General features: G+C 43.1%; 1 protein-coding gene across 1 annotated transcript; it reads left to right on the forward strand.

The window, feature by feature from the left end:
* The first annotated feature begins 6,717 nt into the window (after positions 1-6,717).
* On the forward strand, positions 6,718-9,473 carry LOC129118319 (calcium homeostasis modulator protein 6-like). The gene is made up of 2 exons (XM_054629648.2): positions 6,718-7,251; positions 9,057-9,473. Exons 1-2 carry the CDS (start codon positions 6,718-6,720, stop codon positions 9,471-9,473), a joined length of 951 nt encoding a protein of 316 aa, XP_054485623.2.

Below are 9,473 nucleotides of genomic sequence, written 5' to 3' on the forward strand. Positions count from 1 at the left end.
TGGTTTTTCAGACCTGTTCCCTTCCTGCCTGCTAAAATCCATTTTCAGCCAAAAACTGCTAATAAATGTAATGCCTTAAAATAGCAGTATAATGTACACAAATGCTTGTAAGCTGTGCAGGCCCAAGCACAGTGCTACTTCTCAGGCTGCTGTTCTACTAAGCATTAGTACTATTAATGATTTATGTGGTGCCACTGAGCTGTGTGACATTTCCTAAACTTGTAAGAAGGCTGGTTTAACCATAAAGTCAGAATAACTTCCTCAGTTTCACAAAGTGAGGCAATGGGCCTCTGGGGGAGGTCAGTCCACCTGGAGGGTAGGTGCAGAGCTGCTTGTGGACAGGACCTCCAAGATTTTAAGCATTAATTTCACCTGGAATGAGACAAAAGGCATTACAAGAATTTTCCTAGAATAAAACCAGTTATTATCCATGTATCTTACAGAACTGGAGAAATGCAGCTTCCATTTCTTTCAGTTGAAGAAGGAAGTGCAGTTTTTATAAACAGAACACCAGTGCAGAGGTGCTCTTTTCCATTGCAACCATGAGTGTACAAGATACTACAGTATTAACATGAAGAGGGAATTGAGCTTTTTCAGACTAATGGAAGGAATTTAGGACAGGACAGGCCTTGGCTGTAACAGCTGGAAGGAGCATGACTTGTAGGAAAACAAAACAAAACCAGTTTTGGCTATCCTAAACAAGTAGAAAAAGTTCCAGAAAAAAAAATTAAGAAATAACCTACTAACATAAATAAAACAAGATCTGCACAATATGTATTGGTAAATCCCTTTAGTGCACTTACACACGCTTACACACGTTGCACTAGTATTTATTGAACTACAGAATTAGTTCAGACTACAGATTTTTCCACCTAGAAAAAGTTTGAGGATCATTCATCAGCAAATGAAAGTATAGAAGTTAAAATGTCAAGCAGAAAATAAAATATTAAACAAGTCCACTTGTTTTCAGATGAACTCTTCATTTTAATAAAGAATATTTCAAAGCAGAAAGATATTTCAAGTAAAAAAATGGCCTTTTGTTCTAAAAAACTCCATCTTTTAAATTCTTGCATTGTTCCATCCCCTCTTGAAAGACATGAAATTTAATGCAAATCAATGTAAAAACAACCATTAAATTGGAATTCTGGGTCCTTTAACAGAAAGCTGTTTTTCTGAATACTTTCCATATAATGCTTTGCAGCTGTTGTGGCTAGACAAGTGTTAATTTAGAGGGCAAGAAAGAGCTGCCCTGGGAGAAGAGAGCTCTGTGTGAACGGGGGCTCTGTAACTCCTTGGCCCCACAGCTCCTCACACCCTTGGGCTGCTCCCCAGCTCCCAAAGCTGCTGCCAGCTGGGCTCACCCTGGCCACTCCTGCACCCCACTTGGCTGCCAGCACAGCTGCTCCCCCACTTCCCAACCAGGGTGGTCTCTCTTCCCTCGCCCACCACTCTGTGAATATTTACTGGAAACATGTTTTCTTGGAGGAGGGTTAATCCTTTTTCATGCAGAGCTCCCCTCCCTTTTCCCAAGAAGCTGGTTCCTGAAATCGTATTTTATTACAGATAAATAAAACGCTGCTAAAATTAGGCTCAGAAAGAGAAGTAGCAGGGTTTCTTGGCTCTACACTTTCCCCTGTGTGGTCATAATCTGTTCCAGAGAGCTGCCTCTGGTCCTTTGCCTCTCTTCTTTGACCAGTTCAGTGCAGTTTTGGAGGCAGCCCATGTCCCTGTCTTTGTCAGGATGTGTCCTTGCAGCAATCTCACATTGCATCTGTTTCTTCTACCATGCTGACAGAGAATCACAGAATCATCAAAAAAGATTAGGCTGGAAGGGTCCTTAAAGATCATCCAGTTCTAACCCTTCTGCCATGGGCAGGGACAATTTCCATAAGACAAGGCTCCTTAAAACCTCATCCAACCTGTCCTGGAACACTTCCATGGATAGGGCAGCTGAATTCTAGTTTCACAGCTTTCTAACCTCTGTCTCTAACTGCCTCTTAGTAAAAATCAAGGTAACAATACTTGCCAATAATGCAAAGTTATTCTTGATATTTAAAAATGAATCACTGCTTTAAAGATCTGGTGAGATACTTTCTTAGGCTGCCTGACCAGAAAGCAAAATGATGTGTCTAATTCAGTATTGTAGCAATCTGAATTGCTGCTAGCATAGTCCAGGGTAAGGAAGCAAAAAGGGCTTTTGCATAATATTCACAAATGTTTTATTCAGCCATGCGGTGAGATGTTCAGGTCCCAGCACCCACACACAGAGGGTCTCACTTCCTCTCTGCAGGGGCCTGACCCTGGTCTCAGGGCAGTACAAAGATGAGGGCCAATCAGGGAATAGGGAAGGAGTGTCTCAGGAACATAGGAACAGACGTAGGAACAGAGGAAGGAGCCAATGCGGTCTCACAGTTTTTTGAGGGAAGCTTCTTGTGTCTCCCTAGACCAGGGAATGCCCCTCCAGAGTCTCCACAATTCCCCATTTTTTATATTATTAAGAAAGCTTCTCTGGAGGATCGACTGAATCAACACAAAATGACAAAAACAATCAAAAGCACTCATAAGACAATTTTTCAAAACGCAATCAATTCTGAGTTTCCAATGTCTCAACAGATTTCTTGGAGTGTCTCAGAGCTGGCAGGAGGGATGTGGGGTTTTCTTAGCACGGTTATTAGGAAACTGAGGAGAAATCTTTTCAGCAGGGATTGGTTCTCTGCCACCTGAGGCAGTGTTGCTGGCTGGTAATTGGCTGTGTATGAGGTAGTGTAGGTGGTGGTGTGTCTGCTGGAAATTCCAAATAGAAATCATTAACTTTAAGAAAAAGATGGTTTCTTTAGGGAAACTTTCTTTTCTTTCCCTCCCAATCACCCTCCCTCTGGTATTACGAAGGAAATTTGGGAGAAGAGATTAGTGGAGGGAGGCCATGGAAAGGGGGAAAAGGAGGTAGAAATTTGTGGGAACATAAAAAAGGGGTAATAGGCCAATGGAAAGGCAAAGAGGAAAGTGGGAGGGGGGCAGGGAGGCCACAGGAATTGGGGAAGGGTATTAGAAGAAGTGGGACTTATCAGACTGGAAGGTTCTTTCATTATGGAGGTGAACTCTTGGATGGAAGATGGCTCATCGGTGTTCTGTCCTCTTTCCGATTTTAGGCTGTTGCTGGGGCTTGGTTGTTGGTTTTGTGTTTTATTTCTTTGGTGGGAGTGTGGAGGACTTCTATGACATGGTTAATATTTTGCAGGTTTGCAGTTTGGTGCATGTTTACTACCTTGCACTGGAACTCTACCAGGTCCTGTCACATCAGCTGCTTGGTGGCCTTCGCTTCCTTGTATTATATTAAATTCCACAATTTTTCCATCTCCTAGACTGTGGAGGTATTTCTTGGGGTTATTCTTTTTTATAACAGCCTGATGAACAAACACATCTTCTTTGTTATCATTCCGGGTTATGAAGCCATATTTGTTTTTTACATTGAACCATTTCACTGTCCCCAAAATGTTCATGGCAAGGATTTTTTTACCTTTGCCAGTGGGTTTGTGTTTATGTTGCTGGATGTGTTGTTTGTGCTGAGGCTGGTGCGCTGCTGTGTGGGGTTCGTCCTGCTCCCGGTGCTGGCGGTCGCACTGAGACCTGGCTTTTTCTCGGGGCTCTCTCTCTGCTGAAGTCCACGGGCGCTGCCGGCACGGTGCTTCCAGAGCAGCGGCGGTGGTGCAGGCTCCGCGGGCAGGCGGGGGTGGCACTTTCCCAGCCAGGACTGCGGCTCTGAGCCATCTCCTGGCACGGCTGCCCACGCCCCAGTCTCGCTCGCCCGCCCTCGGCCCCGCTGCTGTGGGCTGCCGCGACCCAGGCTGGGCAGCGAGGATCGGCTGGCTCACCCTGACCATGCACGGCAGCAGCGGCATGGCCGCGGGTTTTCCATGGGGGCAGCTGTTTGGTGGGAGCAGGGACAGCCCTTGCCACACACACGCTGTGTCCTGTGGTGCTGTAGCAACCGAGGTAAACACGTCCGTTCTTTTGTTTACTGTCCCTTCCAGCACTGTGCACGTGGGGTTTCTTTCCCCTTCGTAGTAAGAGACTGGTGTAGGTTTATATTGCCAGTCAGGGAGCGCTGGGGACTAGAGGGCAGAAGGGGGGGCCCTGTGGCCCCTGCCATGCAGTCTCCACCATCTTGAGCGCGTGAATGCAAGCATGCGGCCGCGGCCATGCAGTGACAGCAAACTTGGGCAGCAGGAGTGCGGACAGAAGAGCTTGGAGAAGGGGTTCTCAGCTGAGGTTCACTATTTTTTAACTGTTCCTCAAGATTTTGAATGTGTATTGAGATTGTATCATTATCATATTCAAAAAAAAGGATAGAATTCTTTATGGAGTTTTCCTTCAGGTCTTAATTTTTCTCAAACTAGTTCTACAAAGTTATTGGTTAGGACTACCTTCCACAAAATATAAGGAAAATGCTTAAATAACCAGTGTAAAAACCACGTTCACTCTTTCTCTGAAAAACTAAAATGTTCTTGAAGAAAAGACTTTTAAAGCCGGATGTGAACTTTTTGTTTTGTGTAGGTGAGTGTTGTTTCGATCTTAATCTAGTCTCTTCTCAACACCTGAGAGTAAAAGGAGGAAGGAAGTAAAATTGCAAACTCATCACACTGGGGTAAGACAACAAAATTTTCGTGTTGGTTTAGCACAGACGTTTTCTAGGAGAGGAAGTCCCTGCTCAAGCACCATTTTTAGCAATCTGAATTACTGCTAGCATTCCAGGGTAAGGAAGCAAAAAGGACCTTTGCATAATATCCACAGATGTTTTATTCAGCCATGCGGTGCGATGTTCAGGTCCCAGCACCCACACACAGAGGGTCTCGCTCTCTCTCCTCAAGGGCCTGGAGGCTGACCCTGGTCTCTGGGTGGTACAAAGATGAGGGCCAATCAGGGAATAAGGAAGGTGTGGCTCAAGAACATAGGAACAGACATAGGAACAAAGGAAGGAGCCAATAGAGTCTAACAGCTTTTTGAGGGAAGCTTCTTGTGTCTCCCTAAACCAGGGAATGCCTCCCCAACATTTCCACACAGTATAGAATAAATGGTGTTCAAAGTGAAACCAAATCCTACCTTCATATATCCAGAGATAGACTCTGAGCTTGCTGAGGTTATCTCTCAAGGACTAAAGGGCTTTTTATTATAATGCATATCTTGTTAAAATATCAATTCATGGATGATAAAAAAATTCTAGAAATTATTTCAAGGGAAGAGAAGACAAATGTCAGTATTCCCTTGTAGCAAACTGTGATTCAGTTGCATCTTCAATGCACTGGGAATCTGGTATACTTCCTATTTCCTCTCATGTGAAAAATGATACTTGAATCCTAGAGAATAGTTCAGGTGGCAACATGGATAAAGAAAGTATGCAAAGGTATATATCAGATGAGGAATGACTATATTACGGTTTCCTCAGCCTGGGACAGAGAGGGCTATGATGAAGGTGTACAAGACCATGAGTTGATGGAGATGCCAAGGATCCATTCTTTTTTCTCTTTCCCTTCCAGATCCTGGAGACATCAAATGTCATTGATTAGAATGAAGGTTAAGCACACTTGCTGTACAGTATTTTGGATGTCAGAAAGTCTGCATGGGTTAAAACAAAAGGCATTAGATACAAAGAAAATCCCTGAAACCACACAGGGTGTGAGGACATTGTCAAACTTCTTTTTCCTGCCTCTGTGTTCCCCACTCAGCTATTGGCTGTAGCTGAGATGTGGCCAGACTAACCTTCAATCTGATTAATTCTTCCTGGTTTTGCAGCCTTTTTTGATTGCTATGTCATTGTATTACAAAGGCACCTCCAGGCCAAGGCAAGCTTTTCATTTAGCAGCACATTTTCCTCTGCAGCAGCAGCAGCTCGGCACTGAGCATGGCGTATCTGCTGTGAGCCCAGAAGCCACGTGAACCAGTGCTGCCTGCTCTGGAGCCTCTGGTCATCCTCTCTGCTGCCCAAAGAGCTGAAATGGGAACTGGGAATTTTCAAATTCCTGACCTCCAAAACACCCTTCTTTTTAAATTGGAGCTTGTCAGGCCTTGTCCAGCAAGACCTAAAGCCTCAGCAGTTTAAAGATTAAACAAACAACAACATCCAGCTGCCCTTCCCCTAGGCAAAGACAAACAAATCCATTATTTAATGTACTTTAAAGTAAAAAAAAAAAAAATAAGAGTTATATAATTTACAACATAACTACTTAAAAAAATTGATAGATTATCTTGAAAAATTGACATGATTATAGTTGAATTTTCTTCCATAAGAGAACAAGCCATATTGTATAGCTAAAAAGAAGGCAGGATAAAAATCTTTATATGGTTCTGGGTGGTTTTTTTCACATTTTATTCACACTTTGAATCTGGTGCTTCACTGACAAGATGATGAGGTTTAAGCCATTGCTAGTTACAATGCTTGTGTGGACAAACACAAACTGTTTTTATAGGAACAAATGTATAGGAAAATTGTTTTGCTGTTGAAGTTGGAGTGGTTTTCCAGTGTGGTCTCTGCTTCATTGTAAACTGACTGTTATTTCCTCTATGAAGGGCTGCTTCTGTGCTTCACTGTATTACCACAACCAATAGAAACTGAAAGCTCTGTAAGCCTCTCTAGGCTGTGGGGGCTGCAGGAGACTTGTCACTCTTTTTTCCTTTTCTGATAGAGATTTTGCTCTTCTCAAAGTAAGGAGAGGCAGAAAAATGGATAGGTTACAGAAGGCAGTGGATTTCTACATCCGCTACCAGACCACTGTGGGTTTCAGCATCGTGTCCCTTGTGACGGCTGCCAGCGAGCGCATCTTCTCATCGATGGTGTTCAAGTGTCCCTGCAACTCGGAGAACCTGGTGTATGGTTATTCCTTCCTCTTAGCACCTGCCTTCGTCCTCTTGCTGCTTGGCTACATGGTGAATACCCGGACATGGCGCCTGTTTACAGGCATGTGCTCTCTGGAGAAGTATCCCCAATACTGTTCCTGGCGAACCTGGGCCCACGTCTGCCAGCTGTTAGTGCCAATGACAGCCAAAGCCTCGGTGGCCCCGCTCACCTGGATAGCGGTGGCCCTGCTTGGAGCCAACTTCTACGAGTGTGCAGCCAGCGGGAGCAACATGACAGCACACCTCTTCTGTAAAAATAACACAAATTACAGCCAAGAGCAGCTGTACAAAATGCCCTGTGATGAAGAGTTATCAGCAGCGATGTCAAGTGTATGCCTCAGCTTTCATGCACAGTCCCAGGTAAAGCCTCACTGCTCTTCTCCTCACCCTATGGGCTTCAACCCTGGCTGCTCAATGCATAGAAGTGCCTGCTGGGAACTGTAAACAGCCCTTCTCCCTCATGTTATATAATATCAGGTACCAAAAGCACACGGCTTGCCAATATTCATTGGCAAAAAAGCTGCAACAGAAAAGAAACAGGTGTATTTTTACAATACTTTCTGGGTTTGCATGTCTGCATGGTAATGGTTTGGTACTGTCATTTACAAAACCTCATGTGCAGGAAACCACCCTAGAGAAGGGGACTTTGCACAACAAGTTTTCTTCTCAATTAACTTAGACATGGTTTGAGTTCTTCTTCTTCTCTACTTTTATGTCTTTGAATACCTCAAACTTCTGCAGATAGGCATTAGTTGAGGGGAAGCTGAGATCATTAACACAGGGGGGAAGCTGATGTCCCCTTGCAAGAGAATGGTTGCAAGGGGACATCTGGAAAGAGAAACAAATAGGAACAGCTTGTTTGACTATAAACCTCAGTGCTTGAAACTCTTAATAATTTCACACTTGTATTCTAGAAGAATAGTTAAAATATATATTTGTCTTGTTAAAGTTGCTTGTGCTGAAAGCAAATTGCATGATCAAAACAGTGACACTTGTGGATTTTGTTTGGTTTATTGGCAGCACTGCAGTTTTGTTTCTATATTTGTGTGGATTTTGTCTTAACTCCAATAGGAAAACCCTGTTTTGCAACTTTTTCTCAGGAAAACATTAAGAGCTGGTTAAGGGAGTTAAGTTTATAAGAGTTCCTGTTTAGTACAAAAGCCTATTAAAACAAAAATGTGTTTTTATTTGTTAAATACTTAGCATACTGCTTCTCCAAGAAAAAGGGGCAAACTCTATACCATTGATTTTAGATAGGATAAGAAAGGAGAAAAAACAAGGAAGCCTGACTGTTACTGACATTGCAGTAGAATCTAAAAGAAACATCCAGTCAAACAAAAATAGGAAAAGTGTGAGTATATTTTTATTACTGACCACTATTTTTTATATCCAATCTACTTTCAACAAAATTAAGAACCAAAAAGAACACAAACTCCTTTTCGTTTAGCACTCAATACTTTTTCATTTGAAGAAAAAGTCATCCTGGGGTAAAAGAGCATGTTGCAGGATCTCTGCCTAGAGCTTCTAGCTAAGTACCCCTGAGTAGAGGAGACACCAGCAATTACTAGGACACTTGGTTTTGATGGGACCTCTCAGACTTGTCTAAGGGTGTTAAAATCAGCTATAAAACAAGAATGAATTCCCATATTCAATAGTCACATCTGTGTCCTGCCTACAACACATACAGGACACAACCTTTCCTCTGCGTTGTGCAAAAACTAGCTGTTTTTGCAGGCTCAGACATCAGGGAGAGTAACTACATTCCATGAGAACATAGCCAGCAGGAGCTCTAATTTGCAGCACAAAGCACATGGAGAGATTCTGCACCCTTTGTACCATAAATGTGACCACAACTGCAGAAACTGATGGTCAGTATCTTGCCTTACAACTTAAGAAAGCTGGATATAACTGAGTAAATAACTTCTGTCCATCTTCTCTTTTTTCGGTATTCATCCTTAATCTGACAAGATCAGCTGAGGGGTGCAGAAGGTCTGTATGTCTGTCTGAATTGCATGCATGGGATCCCCTACTTTGGCAGCAAACAGACAGTTACATGCACTCCAGGATTCTTTGCTTACAGTTTTCTTATTTTTTCAGTGTTATGTTCTGTACTCCCACATATGGTCATGCAAAACCACCAATAACCTATATATCCTTTTTTCAAGCTGATAGGATGGTTCCTGATAGCCAGCATCATGACTGTGGCACTGATTTCAACGTGTATCACCCACTGCTTCTCCCCTGTCAGCTACCTTCAGTTCAAGTTCTGGAAAATTTACTCAAGAAAAGAACATAAACTCTTTGAGATCAAAGCCAAAGAGCATGCAAGCAAGCTAGCAGAAAGAAATACAAATTGCTTTTTTGAAGCCACTGACCCAGCACCATTTCGTACTCCCAGCAACAAAGACTGGCAGAAGGTTTCAGTCTCTTATACCTTTAATTCACAAGAGCAGTATTACAGCATGTTACACAAGTATGTGAACACCGTCAGAGGCAACGACGCTGAATTCAAGGAAGAAGGTCGGCATCTCAATGTTTTTGAATTTGTGGATGAAGCCCAGGCAAGCGTTTCAGGGTTGTAA

Source organism: Agelaius phoeniceus, chromosome 3 (assembly GCF_051311805.1).
Source record: "Agelaius phoeniceus isolate bAgePho1 chromosome 3, bAgePho1.hap1, whole genome shotgun sequence".
Classification (NCBI taxonomy): domain Eukaryota; kingdom Metazoa; phylum Chordata; class Aves; order Passeriformes; family Icteridae; genus Agelaius; species Agelaius phoeniceus.

Coding starts and splice junctions, on each gene's coding strand:
- LOC129118319 (XM_054629648.2), top strand. CDS start 6,718: ATGGATAGGTTACAGAAGGCAGTGGATTTCTACATCCGCTACCAGACC. Junction 7,252..9,056: donor GCTTTCATGCACAGTCCCAG/GTAAAGCCTCAC, acceptor CCTTTTTTCAAG/CTGATAGGATGGTTCCTGAT.